This window comes from Rhinopithecus bieti, unplaced genomic scaffold, assembly GCF_001698545.2.
Source record: "Rhinopithecus bieti isolate Rb0 unplaced genomic scaffold, ASM169854v2 scaffold_76167, whole genome shotgun sequence".
Taxonomy (NCBI): Eukaryota; Metazoa; Chordata; class Mammalia; order Primates; family Cercopithecidae; genus Rhinopithecus; species Rhinopithecus bieti.
Window position 1 is genome coordinate 226333 of NW_016828260.1, and position 22112 is coordinate 248444.

A 22112-nucleotide genomic window follows, 5' to 3' on the forward strand; every position below is an offset into this window, starting at 1 on the left:
GTTTTCAAAAGCCGGGTACGGTGGCTCAAGCCTGTAATCCCAGCACTTTGGGAGGCCGAGGCTGGCGGATCACGAGGTCAGGAGTTCGACACCAGCCTGGCCAACATGGTGAAACCACGTCTCTACTAAAAATACAAAAATTAGCTGGGCATGGTGAAGCATGCCTGTAATCCCAGCTACTGGGGAGGCTTAGGCAGGAGAATGGCTTGAACCCAGGAGGTGGAGGTAGCAGTGAGCCGAGATCGTGCCACTGCAGTCCAGCCTGGGTGACAGAGCAAGACTCCATCTCAAAAAAAAAAAAAAGGTAAAGTTATATTACAAAAGGAAAAAATGGATATTGGGGAAGGAAGATATGGTGAGTGACAGGGCCACAGGAAGAAGTCGTGACCTTCATCCTTGCCCTTATGCCCTGGGGCAAGTCGTGGAAGCTTCTAGAGCCTCTGTGTTCTTATCTCTGGAATGATGGTAGACAGCACCTTCTAGGGAGGATTAGGAGAGCTGATGTGCTTGGAGAGGAAGCTCTGAACAGACCTGGGGCTTCAGCACTCGGGAGGGGGGAACTACTGCTGCCAAACGCCACTCCCTCCAGGCCCACGAGGACTCGGAGAAGCTGCGGGAGATCGTTCTGCCCATGGAGAAGGAGATCGAGGAGCTGAAGGCGAAGCTGCTGAGGGCCGAGGAGCTGATACAGGAGATCCAGGTGAGGGCGCGGCCAGGGGGCGCTGGGGAAGGAGGGGTGCCAGAGGACCCTGGCCCCCCAGCCTCTTCCCTGCCCCCTTCCCTAGAGACGTCCCCGGCATGCCCCTTCCCTGCACGACTCCACGGAGTTGCTGCCCCTGTCCCGGGACCCATCGCCCCCGCTGGAGCCTCTGGAGGAGCTGAGCGGAGATGGGGGTCCAGCAGCTGAGGCCTTCGCTCACAACTGCGATGACAGCGCCTCCATCTCCTCCTTCTCCCTTGGTGGTGGGGTCGGCAGCAGCTCCTCCCTGCCCCGCAGCCGCCAGGGCCTGAGCCCTGAACAGGAAGAGACGGCCTCGCTGGTGTCTACGGGCACCCTGGTTCCCGAGGGCATCTACCTGCCCCCTCCTGGCTACCAGCTTGTCCCAGACACCCAGTGGGAGCAGCTGCAGCTGGAGGTGAGTGTTGTGGGCAGGATGGCTGGGTGCGCCATCCCCCTCTCTGCTGGATGCTTCCCCTGCACCACCTGTTCAGACCCAGAGCTAGAGCCAGAGCTTCCACAGGGAGAAGAGAGGCCCCCCTCCTAGTGAAGGCAGGCAGATGTAAACATGCACAGAGGCCAGGTGCGGTGGCTCACACCTGCCATCCCAGCCACTCGGAAGCTGAGTGGGAAGATTGTTTGTGGCTAGGAGTTCAAGGCCAGTCTGGGCAACATAGTGAGACCCTGTCTCTTTACAAAAATTAAAAAAAAAAAAAAAGCCAAGTGTGCACCTGTAGTCCCAGCTACTTGGGAGGCTGAGGCAGGAGGATCGCTTGAGCCCAGGAGATTGAGGCTGCAGTGAACCAAGATCGTGCCACCGCACTCCATCCTGGGTCACAGAGTGAGAACCTGTCTCAAAAAGAAAAGAAAAAAGAAAAGGCCGGGCGCAGTGACTCATGTCTGTAATCCCAGCACTTTGGGAGTCCGAGGTGGGTGGATCATCTGAGGTCAGGAGTTTAAGACAAGCCTAGATAACATGGTGAAACCTCATCTCTACTAAAAATATAAAAATTAGCTGGGTGTGGTGGTGCATGCCCGTAATCCCGGCTACTCGTGAGGCTGAGGCAGGAGAATCGCTTGAACTGTGGAGGCGGAGGTTGCAGTGAGCCGAGATCCTGCCATTGCACTCCATCCTGGGCAACAAGAGTGAAACTCTGTCTCGAAATATAATAATAATAATAATAGTAATGTGATGCAAAAAAATGAATTGTACATTTCACATGGGTAAATTATATGGTAAAGAACTTATAACTCAGTAAAGGTGCTTTTAACAAAAATGCACATGGATGCATGGGGAAGACATTGTTACCAGGGAGATGCCCAGAAAAAAAACTAAACAGGGTTATGGGATAGAGACTGGCAGTGAGGGAGACTGACCTGGGTTCAGGCTGGAGCTGAGACCCAGATGGTAGGAGGAGGAGCTCTTAAAGGACAGGCTGGGCATGGTGGCTCACTCCTGTAATCCTAGCACTTTGGGAGGCCGAGGCGGGCAGATCACCTGAGGTTGAGAGTTCAAGACGAGCCTGACCAACATGGAGACAGGCGTGGTTGGCGCATGCCTGTAATCCCAGCTACTTGGGAGGCTGAGGCGGGAGAATCGCTTGAACCCAGGAGGCGGAAGTTGCAGTCAGCCGAGATCGCGCCATTGCACTCCAGCCTGGGCAACAAGAGAACAAGAGTGAAACTCTGTCGCAAAAAAAAAAAAAAAAAAAAGACCAGGGCACAAGGACCTGTGAGTTCAAAGGCCCTGAGGATGGAGAGACCACAGTGTGTCTGAGGAACAGGAAGCCCACCGGGGAGGAGAGAAGAGGAGACCAGAAAGAAAGGCAGGACCACATGAGTCCGGCCTTGGGGGCTGATTGTGCATTGTGCATCTTAGGAGATGTGGGAAGCACCTGCAGGGTTAATTTTAAGCAAGGGGAAGCCTCCCAGCTCCAGGCTTTCAAAAGCTCACTTGGGGCCAGGTGCAGTGGCTCACGTGTGTAATCTCAGCACTTTGGGACGCTGAGGTGGGCGGAATGCTGGAACCCAGGAGTTTGAGATCAGCCTGGGCAACATGACGAAACCCTGTCCTACAAAAAAATACAAAAAAGTAGCTGGGTGCGGTGGCATGCCTGTGATCCAGGCTACTCTGGGAGGCTGAGGTGAGAGGATTGCTTGAGCCCAGGAGGTCGAGGCTACAGTGAGCCAAGATCGTGCACCACTGCACTCCAGCCTGGGTCACAGAGTGAGACCCCATCTCAAAAAAAAAAAAAAAAAGCTTACTTAGGCGTGTGTTGGGGTAGGGGCCACAGGAGAAGCTGAGAGGCTGGGACTGTGGTGTACGGGAAGGTGATACGTTGGACCAGGGGATGGCCACAGAGACAGGAAGAAATGGGTGGATGTGGAATCCACTTTATTTTTTTTTTAGATGGAGTCTCGCTCTGTCGCCCAGGCTGGAGTGCAGTGGCACAGTCTCGGCTTACTGCAAGCTCTGCCTCCTGGGTTCACGCCATTCTCCTGCCTCAGCCTCCCGAGTAGCTGGGACTACGGGTGCCCGCCACCATGCCTGGCTAATTTTTTTGTATTTTTAGTAGAGACAGGGTTTCACCGTGTTAGCCAGGATGGTCTTGATCTCCTGACCTCGTGATCCGCTCGCCTTGGCCTCCCAAAGTGCTGGGATTACAGGTGTGAGCCACCGCGCCCAGCCAGAATCCACTTTTTTTTAAGATGGAGTCCCGTCCTGTCACCCAGGCTGGAGTGCAGTGGCCCAATCTTGGCTCACTGCAACCTCTATCTTTCAGATTCAAGCGATTCTCCTGCTTCAGCCTCCCCAGTAGCTGGGATTACAGGGGCCTGCCACCACGTCCAGCTAATTTTTTTTGTATTTTTAGTAGAGACTAGGTTTCACCATATTGGTCAGGCTGGTCTTGAACTCCCGACCTCGTGATCTGCCCATCTCAGCCTCCCAAAGTGGTGGGATTATAGATATGAGCCACCGTCCCCGGCCCTGTTTTTTTTTTTTTTTTTGAGACGGAGTTTTACTCTGTCACCCAGGCTGGAGTGCAGTGGCGCGACCTCGGCTCCCTGCAACTTCTGCTTCTGGGTTTAAGTGATTCTCTTACCTCAGCTTCCCAAGTAGCTGAGATTATAGGTGTCCCACCACCACACCCAGCTAACTTTTTGTATTTTTAGTAGAGATGGAGTTTCACCATTTTGGCCTGGCTGGTTTTGAACCCCTTACCTCAAATGATCCGCCTGCCTCAGCCTCCCAAAGTGCTGGGATTACAGGCATGAGCCACTGCACCTGGCACTGTGGAATTCACTTTGGAGATGGACCCGGCAGGGCCTGCTGATGGGTGGGGAGTGAAGGGAGGAGAAAGGATGGCTGGGCCTGTAACTCGATGGACTATGTGGATGAGGGCACCTCCCTGCAGAGGTGGGCCACGAGAAGTGTGGTGAGGGGGTCCTAAGTTCCCAGGAGATGCAGGCTGAAGGCAGGGTCTGTGGCAGGGCCGACAGCTGCAGAAGGACCTGGAGAGCGTCAGCCGCGAGCGGGACGAGCTCCAAGAGGGCCTGAGACGGAGCAACGAGGACTGTGCCAAGCAGGTGGGTCCCAGCCGCCACTGCAGCCCCAGCCAGGCCTCTGGTTGCCTTCCGCCCCCTGACATCCCCCTGTCCTCACTTTCACCCTCCCTCCAACCCAGATGCAGGTGCTCCTGGCCCAGGTCCAGAACTCAGAGCAGCTGCTGCAGACCCTGCAGGGGACTGTGAGCCAGGCCCAGGAGCGGGTACAGCTGCAGATGGTGAGTACCTGGGAGCCCTGGGGAAGGAGGGTGAGGAGTCCAACAGGAATCAGTTGCATGTGGTGGAAGGGGGCACGTGGGAAGTCAAGGCACCTGTCCTGTCTCCAGCTGCTCAGGCCGCACCCTGGAACTGGTGCCAGGTAGGTAAGGGGGTTTTGGGGCAGCTGGTGCTGTGGCCAGAACAGGGCCTTTGCAGCCACACAGAGGTGTTTGATCTTGAGCTAATCCCAGACTCCCAGCCTCTGTCTCACCATCTATAAAACTGACATAGTGGGGCCTAGTTTTCAGAGTCATGAGGATTAAAAGCAAATCTGGCTGGGCAAGGTGACTCATACCTGTAATCCTAGCACTTTGGGAGGCCTAGGCAGTTGGATCACCTGAGGTCAGGAGTTTGAGTCTGGCCAACACAGCAAAACCCCATCTCTACTTAGAATACAAAAATTAGCCAGGCATCGTGGCGGGCACCTGTAATCCCAGCTACTCAGGAGGCTGAGGCAGGAGAATCGCTTGAACTCGGGGACAGAGGTTGTAGTGAGCCGAGATCATGCCATTGCACTTCAGCCTGGGTGACAGAGCAAAACTCTGTCTCAAAGAAAAAAAAAAAAGCAAGTCAGATGCTGACCAAGACTGGGGAGGAGACATACGTGATTGAACAGGGCCAGGTGTAGGGCAGGAGGGCAGTGGGCAGCCTGGAACCAGAGGTTCCTGCAAGGTGCTCCTGCCTCTGGGCTCTGCTGACTGTGGCCACCTAAGAACACAGGTTCACTGCTGCCACATTTTCTGATTTTTCAAGAGAAACCAAAAATATGAATATTTGTGTATTGTCTCCTATTTTTTTTTTTTTTTTGGAGACGGAGTCTCGCTCTGTTGCCCAGGCTGGAGTACAGTGGCATAAGCTCCGCTCACTGCAAGCTCCGCCTCCTGGGTTCACGCCATTCTCCTGCCTCAGCCTCCCAAGTAGCTGGGACTACAGGCGCCTGCCACCTCGCCCGGCTAGTTTTTTGTATTTTTTTAGTAGAGACGGGGTTTCACCCGTGTTAGCCAGGATGATCTCGATCTCCTGACCTCGTGATTCCGCCCGTCTCGCCTCCCAGAGGTGCTGGGATTACAGGTATAGAGCTACCTCGCTCGACCTCCCTGAGCCTTTTAAAATAGAATCAAGGGCTGGGCGCGGTGGCTCAAGCCTGTAATCCCAGCAACTTTGGGAGGCGAGACGGGCGGATCACGAGGTCAGGAGATCGAGACCATCCTGGCTAACACTGTGAACCCTGTCTCTACTAAAAAAATACCAAAAAAACTAGCCTGGGCGAGGTGGCGGGCGCCTGGTAGTCCCAGCTACTCGGGAGGCTGAGGCAGGAGAATGGCGGGAACCCCGGGAGGCGGAGCTTGCCAGTGAGCTGAGGACCGGACCACTGCCACCTCCAGCCCCGGCGACGAAGTGAGACTCCGTCTCAAAAAAAAAAAAAAAAAAAAGAGTTGGTGTGTTGCTCAGCACCCAGGCTTGAGTGCAGTGGTACAATCATAGCTCACTGAAGCCTCAACTTGCTGGGCTCAAGCAGTCCTGCAGCCTCAGCCTCCTGAACAGCTGGGACTACAGGCTTACACCACCATGCCCAGCTAATTTATAAATGCTTTTTGTAGAGTTGGGGTCTTACTATGTTGCCCAGGCTGGTCTCAAACTCCTGGCCTCAAGTGACCCTCCCACCTTGACCGCCCCCGTAGCCAGGATTATAGGTGTGTAGCACCACACCTGGCTTGTCTCTCAATTTTTAGAGTCGGCAACTACTTTAGGGTTTAAGAAATATATATGGGCTGGGCACAGTGGCTCACACCTGTAACCCCAGCACTTTGGGAGGCCGAGGCAGGTGGATCATCTGAGGTCAAGAGTTTGAGACCAGCCTGACCAACATGGTGAAACCCCTTCTCTACTAAAAGTACAAATATTAGCCAAGCATGATGGTGGGCACCTGTAATTCCAGCTACCTGGGAGGCTGAGGCAGGAGAATCGCTTGAACCTGGGAGGTGGAGGTTGCAGTGAGCTGAGATCATGCCGTTGCACTCCAGCCTGGGTGACAGAGGGAGACTCTGTCTCAAAAAAACATATTTTTTTAAAATTTAAATTTATATATATTTAAATAAATGTGTATATATGTGTGTGTGTGTGTGTGTATGTGTGTGTGTATGGACCAAATAAAATACCCATACCCAGCTTGGGCCCTGGCAGCAGCCTGTAACCTGCGTGTTAGCAGGGACGGGGTGTCTGAAGAGCTTGGTAGCAAAAAGTGATCCTTCCTTGCTCAGGAGCAGAGGGGACATGGGCTCTCTTGCTGTCAGTCTGGGAGGAGGGTTCAAGGAGGTTTGGCCTCCTACGGACTGGAGACACCTGTCCTCTTCATTACTTTGTACTAACTGTCCATCCACAGGCGGAGCTGGTCACCACCCACAAGTGCCTGCACCACGAGGTAAAGCGGTTGAATGAGGAAAACCAAGGGCTCCGGGCTGAGCAGCTGCCGTCCTCAGCCCCCCAGGGCCTGCAGCAGGAGCAGGGCGAGGAGGAATCACTGCCCAGCTCTGTGCCAGTAAGCCGAGTGTGGGCACTGAGAGCCTGGAGCCACCGTGAGGGCCCCTCCTCCCCAGGCAGAGCAGAGCATTGGTCGGGACCAGCCAGGGTGCTGTATATTTGCTTGGTCAACTCATTTGCCTTCTCTAAGGCTCAGTTTCCTCATCTGAGAAATGGAACCATACACCCTTTCCAGCATTGGCATCAAAAGAAAATGAGTTAACAGAATGCTTGTCAGGAAGGAAGCAGTCATTTGGTTGGTTTGCTATTTTTAAGTGACACGTGAGCCACAAGATTGAATTCATCATAATCTTTGGTTCATAGCAAGCTGCCATCATGGATCTGTGCCTGGCCTTTGTCAACTTAATTTCTTTATAATATGGCTTATTAGCCAGGCATGATGGCTTACACCTGTAATCCTAGCACTTTGGGAGGCTGAGGTGGGCAAATCACTTGAGGTCAGGAATTTGAGAACAGCCTGGCCAACATGGTGAAACCCCATCTCTACTAAAAATACAAAAAAATTAGTCGGAGCCGGGCGCGGTGGCTCACGCCTGTAATCCCAGCACTTTGGGAGGCCAAGGTGGGTGGATCACCTGAGGTCAGGAGTTCGAGACCAGTCTGCCCAACATGGTGAAACCCCATCTCTACTAAAAATACAAAAATTAGCCTGGTGTGGTGGCGGGCACCTGTAATCCCAACTACTTGGGAGGCTGGGGCTAGGGAATTGATTGAACCCAGGAGGCGGAGGTTGCGGTGAGCTGAGATTGCGCCATTGCACTCCAGCCTGGGCAACAAGAGCGAAACTCTGTCTTAAAAAAAAAAAAAAATTAGTTGGGCGTGGTGGTTCATGCCCATAATCCCAGCTACTCGGGAGGCTAAGGCAGAAGAATCACTTGAACCTGGGAGGTGGAAGTTGCAGTGAGCCAAGATGGCGCCACTGCACTCCAGCCTGGGCCACAGAGCAAGGCTCCATCTCAAAATAATAATATGGCTTATTAATAAATTGATTAGAAATAGATCACCTGGTGGCTGGGTACAGTGGCTCACGCCTATAATCACAGCAGTTTGGGAGGCTGAGGCAGGAGGATCATTTGAGCCCAGGAGTTCAAGACCAACCTGGGCAACAAAGCAAGATCCTGTCTCTACAAAAAACTAAAATAAAAGTATTAGCTGGGCTTGGTGGCTTGTGCCCATAGTCTCAGCTACTTAGGAGCCTGAGACAGGAGGATCACTCGAGCCCAGGAGTTCAAGATCAGCCTGGGCAACATAGTTGAGACCCCGTCTCTACAAAAAATACAAAAATTAGCCGGGTGTGGTGGCCTCCACCTGTAGTCCCAGCAACTCAAGTGTCTGAGGCGGGACGCTTGATCCTAGGAGGTTGAGGCTACAGTGAGCTGTGATCATGTCACTACACTCCAGCCTGGGCCACAGAGTGAGAGCCTGTCTCAAAAAAAAAAAAAAAAAGCAAAAGACAAAAAACAATAAAAAAGATCTCTGAGGCGCCCTCCCCACTCTGAGATCCGTCCGCTTCCAGGCACCTCCTCCCCATTCCTTGACTCTGCTTTGCCCTCGCGGTCTTCTTTGGTGGTGTTTTCATTACATGTGTAGTGTGGTGCTTAACTTTCATTGTTCTTGAGTTTTACGAAAGGGTTTATTTTATTTTATTTTTAGAGACAGAGTCTCGCTGTGTCGCCCAGGCTGGAGTCTAGTGGCACCAGCTCGACTCACTGTAACCTCCACCTCCTTGGTTCAAGCGATTCTCCTGCCTCAGCCTCCTGAGTAGCTGGGACTACAGGCGCGGGCCACCAGCTGGCTTTGTTGTTGTTGTTGTTGTTGTTTGTTTTTGTTTCTGTTTGAGATGGAGTCTTGTTCTGTCGCCCAGGCTGGAGTGCAGTGGCACGATCTCAACTCACTGCAACCTCCGCCTCCTGGGTTCAAGTGATTCTTCTGCCTCAGCCTCTCGAGTAGCTGGGACTACAGGCGCACACCACCACGCCCGGCTATTTTCTGTATTTTAGTAGAAACAGAGTTTCACCATATTGGCCAGGCTGGTCTTGAACTCCTGACCTCAAGTGAACTGCCCCCCGGGCCTCCTAAAGTGCTGGGATTATAGATGTGAGCTATCGCGCCCAGCCAAAAATTTGTATATAACTTTTGGCTCCCCCAAAATGTAACTAATAGCCAACTGTTATTGGTAATAGCTTTAACAATAACATAAACAGTTAAATAACATGTATTTGGTATGTTATATGTAATCTATACTGTATTCTTACAAAAATAAAATGAACTAGAGGAGAGAAAATAACATTAAGAAAATCATAAGGAAGAGAAAACATATTCACAATTTGTTAAATGAAGGCCTTCATCCTAAGTGATGAACATCCTACTTCATGTTGAGTAGGCTGAGGAGGAGGAAGAGGAGGGGTTGGTCTTGTTGTCTCAGGGGTGGCAGAGGTAGAAGAAAATCGATGTATAAGTGGATCCACATGTAAGTGGACCCATGTAGTTCAAATCTGTGTTGTTGAAGAGAACTGTAAAGAGAACAGGGGAACACAACCACAACAACAGCTTAGCCAAACTGAACATGTGCCTTAAAAAGTTTTGCAGCAAGCTGTCTCCCCCAATATTCTACAGTAACTAACTTTGTCCATTCCATTTCTGTTTCTAATTTCTTGGCTTTTGTAATTACTAGTTTCATTATGCTCAGAAAGGATGGTCAGGTAGACAGACACCTAGTAAAAATAATGCCTCAAACTGAAGGGGACTAATAAATGGTAAAGCTCTAGAAGGTAATCGTTGTCACTTGTTGAGCATGAACTGTGCTCCAGACACCATAGCAAATGTTGTATATATTTTAACTCAATTAATCCTCACCATAGAGCATGGTTTGGGGTGTCAGACAGAGCTTGCATCCATATCTTAGCTTTGCCATTTAACTGCTTGCACAAATGTAGAAAAGTAACTTAAATCTCTCCAATCTGTTTGTTCAACTGTCATCAGGTACTGAAGAGCATCTGACAATTTCTTAAGGTGACTCTACAAAGGAGCAATGAAGCATGTTGAATTTCTGCTTATGACATTATACAGTGTATGAATTCTGTTTGCCACCAGGGCTTGCCTTCGCCTTCACAGTCACCTTTCTACCACCCCAATATGCCCAGTTTCTTTCGTCTTTTTGCATGGATCTCATTTCCAAGGCATTGAATCATCTTCACTGTTCTTTCTGAATCATGCTTGAACTCTCCATAATTCATTTGAGGTAAGCTCCAAGCAAAACACAGCTCCCTAATAAGGGCCTGTCTGAATTTGAGTTAAAGAGAGGGATTAGTATGTGCTTTTTGCATGCCATATACCTATGTTTTAATCCCTAACCCATCGCTATGAAATAGCTTGCCTTCTATTTCAAATGGAGAAGCTGAGGCATGAAGATTAATGCTGTGTACTGACATCACACAAATCCAGTAACAATTTAGCATTCCCTGCTCTGATCCAATTTTCATTAAATGCCAATACTCTGTCTCTACTTGTTTTCTTGAAGAAACAAGAGCAGCATGTTCCTTGGAAGATTAGAAGGAGAAAGATGCTGGCTTTTTGTTTTATAAGTACATAAATGGTGTTTGAATTTTTTATATAGCTAAGGCTAGATCAGCCTTGGGCAGAGTGCTATAAGTGCAATGATTAGAACCACATTGAAGCAAAACTAAAGTACAAATAGTGTTTTGTAAGTTAAACTATTCCGTTCAAGTTTTTGGTGAGGACTGGGCTTTCTGGTTCACTTGAGACTTTTAAACGAGTATTATCAAAATAACTTAAAACAGAATCAAAGGAAATTAATTCCTTAACCATGTTATTGAAGACCATTTTGGTTGAAAAAGAAGGACAACAAATGAATAAGGCAAAGGATTCTGAGAGAATCTCTGGGTGTGCAATTCCTGTATGATAGACTGTGTCTATCTTCTGCATTCTGATATTGTCTATGCTGCTGCATTAATGTCCATGTATACCTAGTAAACCCCACTTCCACATTAGTTTATTTTGAAAGGAGGAGGAGGATGAAAACAAAAGGTATTCCATTTCATCTACATCTAGGTTATAAGCAGAGGTCTTGGCCTTTTCCTGGTTTTATAAACATTCTAAGTATGAAGAAGATATCCCCCAAAAGAGAATGATTTCACTGAGACTTCAAAGAAAAGCTCTGCACTTGGACAAGCTTTCTTCTGTGTCTCTGTCAGTGTCTTATTAATATTGTTCACCATCATCCAGGTCTCAGTTAAAGGCTTGGCTTTTCCCTTTGGAAATCTGGCTTCAGGACTTTTTTGATGGCATTGCTGTCTGGAAGGCTGAGTTCTGATGGTATTTTCTCTATGTGAGTGAAAGCAGCAGTTTCTTATTTCAGAAGAAGCAGTTTTAGGGTTTCATCACATCTGTCAAAGACAAAGCCCTAGAGGTGAAATCCTTCCTCAACAAGCAAGCTCATATCTCCCCATCTCTAGTATCTCAAACTTCCCTTGGAGGATAATAAATGGCAGGTCCTTGAGAAACAGGCTTGTCCTCAGAGAAGCCCAAAGTGCTTTAAGGGTCAGTCAAAAGGCTGAAAGTTCAGCATTCAACTCCTCTGAACACTTTGCCCTTGTGTCCAGCCTTGCAGCCCTGGTGACAGTTAACAGCCGGATTCTTGGTGACGTGGAAACTTGATCACCACTTCCGTGCATGGGCCATCAACTATTTGACCCTGGGGTGATAGCCTCCATGTTATGTTACATCTCCCCTCAGCCAGGCCAGCCTCCCAAAGCACTGCTTTTCAATTTATATTTATATTCTCCTTCCCTCCTTCCTGTTCTTTCACACGAGGCAGCTGACAATGGTAATAAATGTGGTCGTACTCAAGGATGGGGCTGTGACAGGCTCAATAAGGAGGGGANGCTGGGACTACAGGCGCGGGCCACCAGCTGGCTTTGTTGTTGTTGTTGTTGTTGTTTGTTTTTGTTTCTGTTTGAGATGGAGTCTTGTTCTGTCGCCCAGGCTGGAGTGCAGTGGCACGATCTCAACTCACTGCAACCTCCGCCTCCTGGGTTCAAGTGATTCTTCTGCCTCAGCCTCTCGAGTAGCTGGGACTACAGGCGCACACCACCACGCCCGGCTATTTTCTGTATTTTTAGTAGAAACAGAGTTTCACCATATTGGCCAGGCTGGTCTCGAACTCCTGACCTCGTGATCTGCCGGCCTCGGCTTCCCAAAGTGCTGGGATTACAGGCGTGAGCCACCGTGCCCGGCCTAATTTTTGTATTTTTAATAGAGACGGGATTTCATCTTATTGATTAGGCTGGTCTCAAACTCCTGACCTCACATGAGCCGCCCACCTTGGTCTCTCAAAGTAGTGAGATTACAGGTGTGAGCCCTCGCACCCGGCAAGGGGCTCTTGCTGTAAGTAATCTGCTGAACTTTCTGGTTGGGACTCTTCCTGAGCGCCCTCCACAGTGTGGGGCATGACCGTGTGTCCTGAGCTTCCTCCGCTGGGCCGGAGCGCGCCTATCCGCCTCCCAGACGATGGGCATTTTGGGGTCTTCCCTGCTTTAGCCATTTGCTTCCATCCTTCCTTCCTTCCCCGTTCCTCCTCCCCACAATCCCCGTCTGGCTGGTGGCCCCTGCCCTGCTGCCCTCCTGCCCCGGCCCAGCAGGTGACTCCTCGCATCCCTTCCAGGAGCTGCAGCAGCTGCTGCGCCGCACGCGGCAAGAGGCGAGGGCCAGGCTGCAGGCCCAGGAACACGGGGCAGAGCGCCTGCGGATCGAGATTGTGACGCTGCGGGAGGCTCTGGAGGAGGAGACGGCGGCCAGGGCCAGCCTGGAGGGGCAGCTGAGGGTGCAGCGGGAGGACACAGGTGAGGGGAGGGGCACGAGCCCCCAGCCCCGGGCCCAGGGCCCCTGTCAGCCCTGCAAGGAGCCACCGGGGCTCCTTGGCAGCAGCGGGGAGGGGAGACAGGCGGTGGTGCACCGCTGGCCTTGACCTCTCTCTCTTTCCTTCCCACAGAGGTGCTGGAGGGTGAGTGTGTGCTGGAGGTGATCTTGGGGATCGCCCACCCTGGCTGGGCTAGGTGGGGAAAGGGAGGAGGCGTGGCCCTGACGTCTCGCCCTGCCCTGACTTCCCAGCCTCCCTGTGCAGCCTGAGGACGGAGATGGAGCGGGTGCAGCAAGAAGAGAGCAAGGTGAGGGGAAGGGCAGGGGGACTGGGAGGAAAGGGACCCTCCCCCACCCCTCCCGCCCTCTGTGTCTCCCTCAGGCCTGTTGGGAGGAAGCCCGGGGGCAACGGCTGGGCTTGGCCGAGCCAGACAGAGGTTGGAGTCAGGAGCGGTGTAGAAGGGGCTACTGTGTTGGGAACTCCCGTGCTGGGGCCACACACCCTCCCATCTGGCCCAGGCTGAGCCAGGCCCAGCTCAGTGTGGTGTCTGTCCCCGCAGGCCCAGCTCCCAGACCTCTCAGAACAGAGGGCCAAGGTGCTGCGGCTGCAGGCAGAGCTGGAGACCAGTGAGCAGGTGCAGAGGGATTTCGTGCGACTGTCCCAGGCCCTCCAGGTACGGCCTGTCCCAGCCCTGCCGGACTGGCTGGCTCCACTCCGGGTGACCTCTCCTGGGTCTTGCAAGGACAGTCCCCTGGTTAGGGGAGTCCTTTCTTCCTCCTGGGGCTGGCGTGGTCCTGTCCTGAGCTATTGCTCAAAAAACCCTGAAACTCTCATGTGCACGTTGGTCAGTCACCTGAAGCCCTCAGTACAGGGCATGGTGGACGCTCAGGGCATTTGTGGCCTCAGCCCCACAGAGGTGGCCCCTGGGTCCACTGGTCCCAGGCCCTGCCCTTGGGGGCTAGCAGGTGGGGTAGAGGCTGCATTTCCCCACCAAGGCCGTCTGCTCCCCTCGTCTGACCGCACAGGTGCGCCTGGAGCGGATCCGCCAGGCAGAGACCCTGGAGCAGGTGCGCAGCATCATGGATGAGGCGCCACTCACGGACATCAGGGACATCAAGGACACCTGAGGGGGTCAGGGTGTCCCCACCCCCGCCCTGGGAAAGACGCCTTTCCACACTCCAGAACCGTGAGGCCTGGCTCTGGGGTCTTGGGTGGCTTCTCCACCGTCCCTGAGCCTGGGGTTGAGGGGACTGATGGGGCCACCACTGCCCTAGCCTCCAGCGCCTCCTCCCAGGGTGGCTGGGGCTCCTGCTCTCAGGGATTACACCTGGCTGAGGGGCCCAAGCCCCTCCTGGAACCAAAGGTGTAGGCTCAGGCCTGCGACTTTCTGGCTGCTGTGCTGCCTCCTGGGCTCCAGCCCTCCCCTGCCCCTAGCCCATCCCCTGCCCAGGGCACAGCTGAGCCATGGGGGCTGGGAGTCCCCATCAGAGGCAGTGAGGTGGGCCCTGGCCCTGGGACAGGCAGCTGCCTTCTGGTCTGCATGACACTAAGGCGCTTGTCCACAGCGGCGACCCACGCCTCCAAGCGCGCACAGAAGCAAGGCCAGACTTTTCTGTCATTTATTTTCAATAAATAAGCAGCTCAGCGCAGTCGGTTGCCTTGTCCCTGCAAGCCCCTCGGGGTTGGGAAAGGGGATTTACAAGGTTGAGAGGGAGGTGGGTGGCCGAGGGGGAAGGAAAGGGAAGGGGTCGTGTTTATAAACAGACACATGACGGGGCTGTGGGGGACAGGACAGGGGTCTGTGCCACAGCTCTGCCTGAAGATGCGTCACTATCAGGGTGGGGAGGACAGGGCAAAAGGACGTTCACTTCCTTCTTTCATCTTCTGGATCTGGAAGGGGAAAGAGAAGGGATGAGGCAGGCAGCGGGAGGACAGCGAGGTCCCTCCCAGGTGCATCTCCCAGGCACCTACTTACCTGGAGGCTCAGAAGCTTACCACCCCACCAGTTCCTCCCTTACTCACCTGTGTCCCCAGACACCCCCCTCCCCACTGCAGCCCCACAGCAGAGACAGCCCAGCACACAGCCAGCGCAACGCAGCGCAGCAGACGGGCCCAAAGGCTGGCACTGCCCAGGGCCTGGGAGCCGAACTGACGCCCAGTGGGAGGCCAGCGGCCCACCCCGACTGGAAGCGCAGCAGCAGCAGCGGCAATGGCTCCAGGTGGAGCTGCGAGCGCAAGTGACCTTGGATGCGATGCGCAAGGGGCTGAGGGGCGCGGGTGGCAGGGGCACAGCAGCTGGGGTGAGGGCAAGAAGGGGGTGATACCTGTGACACGGGCTCAAAGAGATGGAGGAGGGGGAACAGTTATCCTATGGCCAGAGAGGACAAGAGGCACTGTTATCAAGGTGGGGAGGCAGTGTGGGGGCTGTGGGGGCTGAGGAGGCAGTGGGGCTGCCCTGGAGACGTGGCCCCTGCAGGTGCAGGGGAAACAGGTGGACACAGGTCCTGCCAGGGCTGAGGAACTTACCACCTGCAAAGTAGGGGGTGGGGCGGGGCAGGGGCAGCATCGGAGGGAAGGGGCTGTGGTGGAGCCAGGGCTTGGGGACAGAGAGGGCACTCCTTACCCTCTAGGTAGTTCCGAGCAATGAACTTGAGGATTTCGTCGAGCCCAATGACCGGCAGTGAGATCTTGAGGACCATGAGCCAGTGGGCGAGGTCCAGGGCCTGGAGCTTGAAGATCATCTGGGGCAGGGGACAAGCGCCCTCTCAGGAGCAGGTGGGCAGGGAGCCAGAGACTCGCACTGCCCAGCCCACTCCTACCAGCCTCCCACATCGGCATCCCTGGTGGGAGTGGTCATGCCGTGGGCTCCCCAGGGCTGGGGTGGGTGGCCCTGGGCGGAAGAAACCTCACCGGCAGGGGGTCAACGTAGAGGATGAGGAAGTGCAGGGACATGGAGAGGCAGATGGAGCCCACCAGCCAGATGTTCACCCAGGGTGGCATCCGCAGCAGGGACTGGTTCTCGGACAGGCTGCAGAGAGAAAGGGGAGGGAGAAGGCGCAGTGAGGAGGGAGGAGGCAGGTGGCACAGTGGAGGATGGGGCAGTGGCCTCAGGGGAGGGTGGCAGGCATAGCCGGGGAGGGCCCACCTGTTGAGTGCGTTGCACATCTCGATGGTCACCAGCACGGACAAGGCCATGGTCATGGGCTCAGAGGCCTCGAAGACCTCACAGTCTATGCCCTCGAAGTGGGCGTTGTCCTCGGTGCACTGCATGAAGTGAGTCTGCAAGGAAGGTATGGGAGACTGAGGTCCAGGGCCACCTCCATGCCACCCTCCTGGTCCCCTCCTGCATCCCCGCACCCTCCTGGTCCCCTCCTCTGTGGCCTCCCCCTACCAGCTGGCTGTAGTTGACATGAGGCCCGTCCTCAGCGTACATGAACCACCAGGCAGCCGCTCCCACGGTGGCTGCACCCACATAGCCTGTGGTGGAGAGAGGGGAGTTGGGGGTTAGGGCTGGGGAGATGGGGGGCATCGAGGGTTGAGGGCCTCAAGTGGCCATGGACAGGCTGGCCAAGGAAGAAGACCCTCTCAGCACCTGCGTGGGGAAGCTGGTGTCCCAGAGAGGGGGTTAGTCCCAAGGGGTGGGGAGGATCAAGGAACCCCTCCAGCTCACCCCCGATTGCCATGTAGCGGAAGAAGAGCCAGCCACTGATGAGAGGCTCCTTGGGGCTCCGGGGGGGGCGGTCCATGATGTCCAGGTCTGGTGGGTTGAAGCCCAGGGCTGTGGCTGGGAGCCCGTCGGTCACCAAGTTCACCCACAGCAGCTGCACCGGGATCAGGGCCTCGGGCAGCCCCAGGGCAGCAGTCAGGAAGATGCTGCGGGAAGGAGGTGGTCACATCTCTGTCCTGCCTCCAGACCTGCAGCCACCCCACCCTGACCCCGGCTTCTCACCAGACCTGGACGCCCACCCAGCTGCTCACCAGACCACCTCGCCCACGTTGGAGGAAATGAGGTAGCGGATGAACTGCTTCATGTTGTTATAGATGGCGCGGCCCTCCTCCACAGCAGCTACGATGGTGGAGAAGTTGTCGTCGGCCAGCACCATCTCAGAGGCAGTCTTGGCCACAGCAGTGCCAGATCCCATGGCAATGCCAATCTCGGCCTTCTTCAGGGCAGGGGCGTCATTGACGCCATCACCTGTCTGAGGGAGGAGGAGGAGGTGGGCTTAGGACACCTTCACACATCCCTCCTTTTTAAAAAAGTTTTCATTTTAGGGATGAGGTCTCACTATGTTGCCCAGGCTGGTCTCGAACTCCTGGGTTCAAACAGTCCTCCTGCCTCAACCTCCCAAAGTACTGGGATTACAGGCATGAGCCACCACACCTGGCCAAAAGCTCAGTTTAGAACAAAGATTGGCACACTTTTTTTTTTTTTTGGAACTGAGTCTCACTCTGTCGCCCAGGCTGGAATGGAGTGGCGCAATCTCGGCTCACTGCAAACTCCGCCTCCCAGGTTCAAGCAGTTCTCTTGTCTCAGCCTCCTGAATAACTGGACTACAGACACGTGCTACCATGCATGGCCAATTTTTGTATTTTTTGGTAGAGATGGGGTCTTGCCATGTTGGGCCAGGCTGGTCTCAAACTCCTGACCTCAGGTGATCTGCCTGCCTCAGCCTCCTTAAGTTCTGGGATTACAGGCGTGAGCCGCTGTGCCTGGCTTTTTTTTTTTTTTTTTCTGAGACGGAGTCTTGCTCTGATGTCTAGGCTGGAGTGCAGTGGCGCAATCTCGGCTCACTGCAAGCTCCGCCTCCCGGATTCACGCCATTCTCCTGCCTCAGCCTCCCAAATAGCTGGGACTACAGGCGCCCGCCACCACGCCTGGCTAATTTTTTGTATTTTTAGTAGAGACAGGGTTTCACTGTGTTAGCCAGGATGGTCTCGATCTCCTGACCTCGTGATCTGCCTGCCTCGGTCTCCCAAAGTGCTGGGATTACAGGTGTGAGCCACTGTGCCTGGCCTTCATTTTTTTTTTTTTTTTTTTTTTGAGAGAGGGTCTCACTCTGCTGCCCAGGCTGAAGTTCAATAGTGCAGTCATAGCTCACTGCACCCTCAAACTACAGCGCTCAAGTGATCCTCCCACCTCAGGCTCCCAAGTAGCTAGGACCACAAACATGTGCCACTGTGAGGCTAAATTTATTTTTAAAGTTTTGTTTTAGTAGAGATGAGGTCTTGCTGTGTTGTCCAGGCTGGTCTCGAACTCCTTACCTCAAGTGATCTGCCCACCTCAGCCTCCCAAAGTGCTAGGATTACAGGCCCAGCCCACATACCCTCCTTTAGACTCTTCCTTCAGGATCTGAATCCCCACCCTTCTTGCATCTTACCAGGGCCCTCCTGCCCTGGGCCCCATTCTCTCCAGCACAGTCATCTGGTCATCTCCATGAACACTAAGGCCCAGCCGCCTGGGGCCTCTCACCATGGCTGTGATCTCATCGAAGGACTGCAGGTACTCCACAATCTTGGACTTGTGTGAGGGCTCCACGCGGGCAAAGCAGCAGGCACGTCGGCAGGCTTCCCGCTGTTCAGGCAGAGGCAGGTCATCGAACTCTCGGCCCGTGTAGGCGCGATCGGCCACCTCCTCGTTCTCCCCAAAGATGCCAATTCGCCGGCAGATGGCAATGGCTGTGCCCTTGTTGTCCCCAGTGATCATGATCACCCGGATCCCAGCGTCACGGCACAGCTGGATGGAGCCCATGACCTCCTTGCGTGGAGGGTCCAGCATGCCCACCACGCCCACGAATGTCAGGTCCGTCTGGGGAGATACAGCAGAGAGCCACTGGTCAGATGGGGATATGGAAAACTCCCCTGGAGGAAGCTGGTAGAGGGTAGCGATGGGGTGAAAGGTCAGGAAGGGGTGGGGGGGGACGGGAAGACTGAACCCTAGACTTGCAGCCTCAGGGCCTGGTGTCAGACCTCAGTGGGGCCTTGGAAGCTCAGAGGCAGGAAATGTCTCATTCATCTAAGCACCTGCAGGTGCTGATGGTGCCAGGCCCATCATGGGTCCAGATCATACCTTTTTTTTTTTTTTTTTTCTTTTTTTAGAGACAGGGTATTGCTCTGTCCCCCAGGCAGGAGTGCAGGCAGGAGTGCAGTGGTGCAACAGAGTGATCATAGCTCACTGCAGCCTCAATCTACCAGGCTCAAGCGATACTCCTACCTCACCCTCCCAAGTAGCTGGGACTACAGGCATGCACCACCATGTCCAGCTAATTTTTTTTTTTTTTTAAATTTTTAGTAGAGAAAGGATCTTGCTGTGTTGCCCAGGCTGGTCTCAAACTCCTGGGCTCAATAGATCCTCTGGCCTCAGCCTCCCAGTGTGCTGGGATTACAGGCATAAGCTACCATGCCCAGCCCAAATCATGTCTCTTTCCTTTTTTTCTTTTTTGGTTTTTGAGATGGGCTCTTGCTCTGTCACCCAGGCTGGAGTGCAATGGCAATGGCATGATCTCAGCTCACTGCAACCTCTGCCTCCCGAGTTCAGGCGATTCTCTGCCTCAGCCTCCTGAGTAGCTGGGATTACAAGTGCGCACCACCATGCCTGGCTAATTTTTTAATTTTATAGTAGAGACTTGGTTTTACCATGTTGGCCAGGTTGGTCTCAAACTCCTGACCTCAAGTGATCTGCCGGCCTTGGCCTCCCAAAGTGCTGGCATTATAGGTGTGAGCCCTGATACGTGGCCCCCAAATTGTGTCTTTTTTTTTCGGGACGGAGTCTCGCTCTGTTGCCCAGGCTGGAGTGCAGTGGTGCGATCTCTGCACACTGCAACCTCCACCTCCTGGGTTCAAGCGATTCTCCTGCCTCAGCCTCTGGGGTAGCAGGGATTACAGGTGCCCACCACCACACCCGGCTAATTTTTGTATTTTTAGTAGAGACGGAGTTTCACCATATTGGCCAGGCTGGTCTCAAACTCCTGACCTTGTGATCTGCCTGCCTTGGCCTCCCAAAATGCTGGGATTACAGACGTGAGCCACCACACCCAGCCAAAATGTGTCTTTCATAGAAAGAATGTGAACTGGAAGTGAGGTACTGCTTTCTGCTTTTGGCAGTGCCACTATGTGACCCACAACTTAAAAGAAATCCCCTGTATAAAATGAAAGGAGGAACTGGTGCCGTTCCGGGTGCTGGTCCAGTACAAGTAAGGAGTCTTTGCCAGAACACAGATCAATTGCCTCAAGACAGTCTCGCTACAGAAAACACAACAGCTGAACCCCCTATGTGCTCAGTGGCATTGGCTCATGTTCTGGTTCCAGTGGCTCACCTTGTCACCGAGCACAGATCACATTTAGAGTAACACTGGGCTAGACGATTCCCAAGGTTCATTCTTTCCTTTTGTGTGTGTGTGTTTTTTTTTTCTATTTTGCTTTTAGAGACAGGGCCTTGTTTGTCATGCAGGCTGGAGTGCAGTGGTGTAATCATGGCTCACTGCAGCCTCCAACTCCTGGGCTCAAGTGATCCTCCCACCTCAGGCTCCCCAGTAGCTGGGACTACAGGTGTGTGTCACCATGTCCAGTTCATCTCTTTTCTTTTAACATTTTTAAAAATGTATTTTACTTTTACCCAGACCCCATGAATTTAACCAGCTAATTTAAAAAAAAATTTTTTTTTTTTTGAGATGGAGTCTCGCTCTGTCGCCCAGGCTGGAGTGCAGTGGCGTGATCTTGGCTCACTGCAAGCTCCGCCTCCCGGGTTTACGCCGTTCTCCTGCCTCAGCCTCCCGAGTAGCTGGGACTACAGGCGGCCGCCACCTTGCCCGGCTAGATTTTGTATTTTTTTTTTTAGTAGAGATGGGGTTTCACCGTGTTAGCCAGGATGGTCTCGATCTCCTCACCTCGTGATCTGCCTGTCTCGGCCTCCCAAAGTGCTGGGATTACAGGCTTGAGCCACTGCGCCCGGCCAAAATTTTTTTTTTTATAGAGATGGAGTCTCACTTCATTGCCCAGGCTGGTCTTAAACTCCTGGGCTCAAGTGCTGTTCCCACCTCAGCTTCCCAAAGTGCTGAGATTACAGGTGTGAGCCATTGCACCTGGGCCTTCCAAGGTTCTTTGAAACTCTAGTGTCCTGTGATTCCATGGCCTGCACTAAGGAGCCATCGACTTGACTGACAAGGTAGGAAATGATCTGGGTGGTGAAGCTGTGAGTGGATGGCTGGGACCCAGCCCTTCACCAGCTTCATGAGAGTGGGAGGCTCCCAGCTGCTTACCTCATATTCTAGGAACCTGGCAGAGTCATCCAGGATCATTTCCTCTCGCTTCGGGGGGGTGTCCCTTGTGGCCAGGGCCAAGCAGCGCAGAGTGTCCCGGCCAGTGCCCCACTCCTTGATCACTGCCATGATCTTCTCCTTCACTGGCCCCGTCAGTGGCACCCGGGTGGTGCCAACTCGCACATAGTTACAGCGGTCGATGACGCCCTCGGGGGCACCCTAGGAGACCAGAACAGCATTCAGAGACCACCACTTTCCTTCCTGGGCACAGTGACAGGGGCCAGGAGTAGGAAGAAGAGGGGGCTGAGGCGCATTCTGATTTCTGACCTTGACAAACATCTTGTTGCCCACAGCAGCCCGGGAAGATTTGGCTGGGGAGCAATAGACAGACATGGACTTCCTGTCTCGGGAGAACTCCAGGGTGAATTCCTTCTTCATTAGCTGGCGGATCACCTGGAGAGGAGACAGGGAGGGGAGACCAGGTCTCTTAAAAATGGTCAAAAAGAGGCCGGGCATGGTGGCTCAAGCCTGTCATCCCAGCACTTTGGGAGGCCGAGACGGGCGGATCACGAGGTCAGGAGATCGAGACCATCCTGGCTAACACGGTGAAACCCCGTCTCTACTAAAAAAACAAAAAAAAAAACTAGCCGGGCGAGGTGGAGGGCGCCTGTAGTCCCAGCTACTCGGGAGTCCCAGTCAGGCGAATGGCGTAACCCCGGGAGGCTGAGCTTGCAGTGAGCCAAGATCACGCCACTGCCCTCCAACCTGGGCGACAGAGTGAGACTCTGTCTCAAAAAAAACAGAAAGAAAAACACTGTTTACCAAACTTATCCTAATTCATAGTCATCTACTTATCCGTGTGTGTATTTGTTTATTACTTGCCCTTTCCGTTAGA

The 22112-nt window shown here is 53.6% G+C and overlaps 2 protein-coding genes across 5 annotated transcripts in view; one reads left to right on the forward strand and one right to left on the reverse strand.

The window, feature by feature from the left end:
* The window catches only part of RABEP2 (rabaptin, RAB GTPase binding effector protein 2), a 28626-nt gene extending 14015 nt beyond the window's left edge, over positions 1–14611 (forward strand). For 3 of the 4 annotated variants that reach the window (XM_017864423.1, XM_017864425.1, XM_017864424.1), the window contains exons 4-13: positions 590–700; positions 786–1136; positions 4211–4306; positions 4405–4503; positions 6927–7082; positions 12768–12945; positions 13095–13106; positions 13214–13269; positions 13522–13635; positions 13988–14611. In XM_017864423.1, coding sequence (XP_017719912.1) covers positions 590–700; positions 786–1136; positions 4211–4306; positions 4405–4503; positions 6927–7082; positions 12768–12945; positions 13095–13106; positions 13214–13269; positions 13522–13635; positions 13988–14089 — 1275 coding nt within the window. In that variant the 3' untranslated portion in view covers positions 14090–14611. Of the gene's footprint in view, positions 1–589; positions 701–785; positions 1137–4210; positions 4307–4404; positions 4504–6926; positions 7083–12767; positions 12946–13094; positions 13107–13213; positions 13270–13521; positions 13636–13987 lie in introns of those variants that run through there. The other variant, XM_017864426.1, reaches the window with a different exon arrangement.
* The window catches only part of ATP2A1 (ATPase sarcoplasmic/endoplasmic reticulum Ca2+ transporting 1), a 29939-nt gene continuing 22387 nt past the window's right edge, over positions 14561–22112 (reverse strand). The window contains exons 13-23 of the mRNA XM_017864422.1: positions 21545–21670; positions 21218–21436; positions 18433–18768; positions 16941–17161; positions 16633–16835; positions 16354–16439; positions 16108–16241; positions 15873–15990; positions 15586–15703; positions 15287–15330; positions 14561–14852 (exon numbers count right to left, since the gene is read on the reverse strand). Of these exons, the coding sequence (XP_017719911.1) occupies positions 15326–15330; positions 15586–15703; positions 15873–15990; positions 16108–16241; positions 16354–16439; positions 16633–16835; positions 16941–17161; positions 18433–18768; positions 21218–21436; positions 21545–21670 (1566 nt within the window). The 3' untranslated portion in view covers positions 14561–14852; positions 15287–15325. The remainder of the gene's footprint in view (positions 14853–15286; positions 15331–15585; positions 15704–15872; positions 15991–16107; positions 16242–16353; positions 16440–16632; positions 16836–16940; positions 17162–18432; positions 18769–21217; positions 21437–21544; positions 21671–22112) is intronic.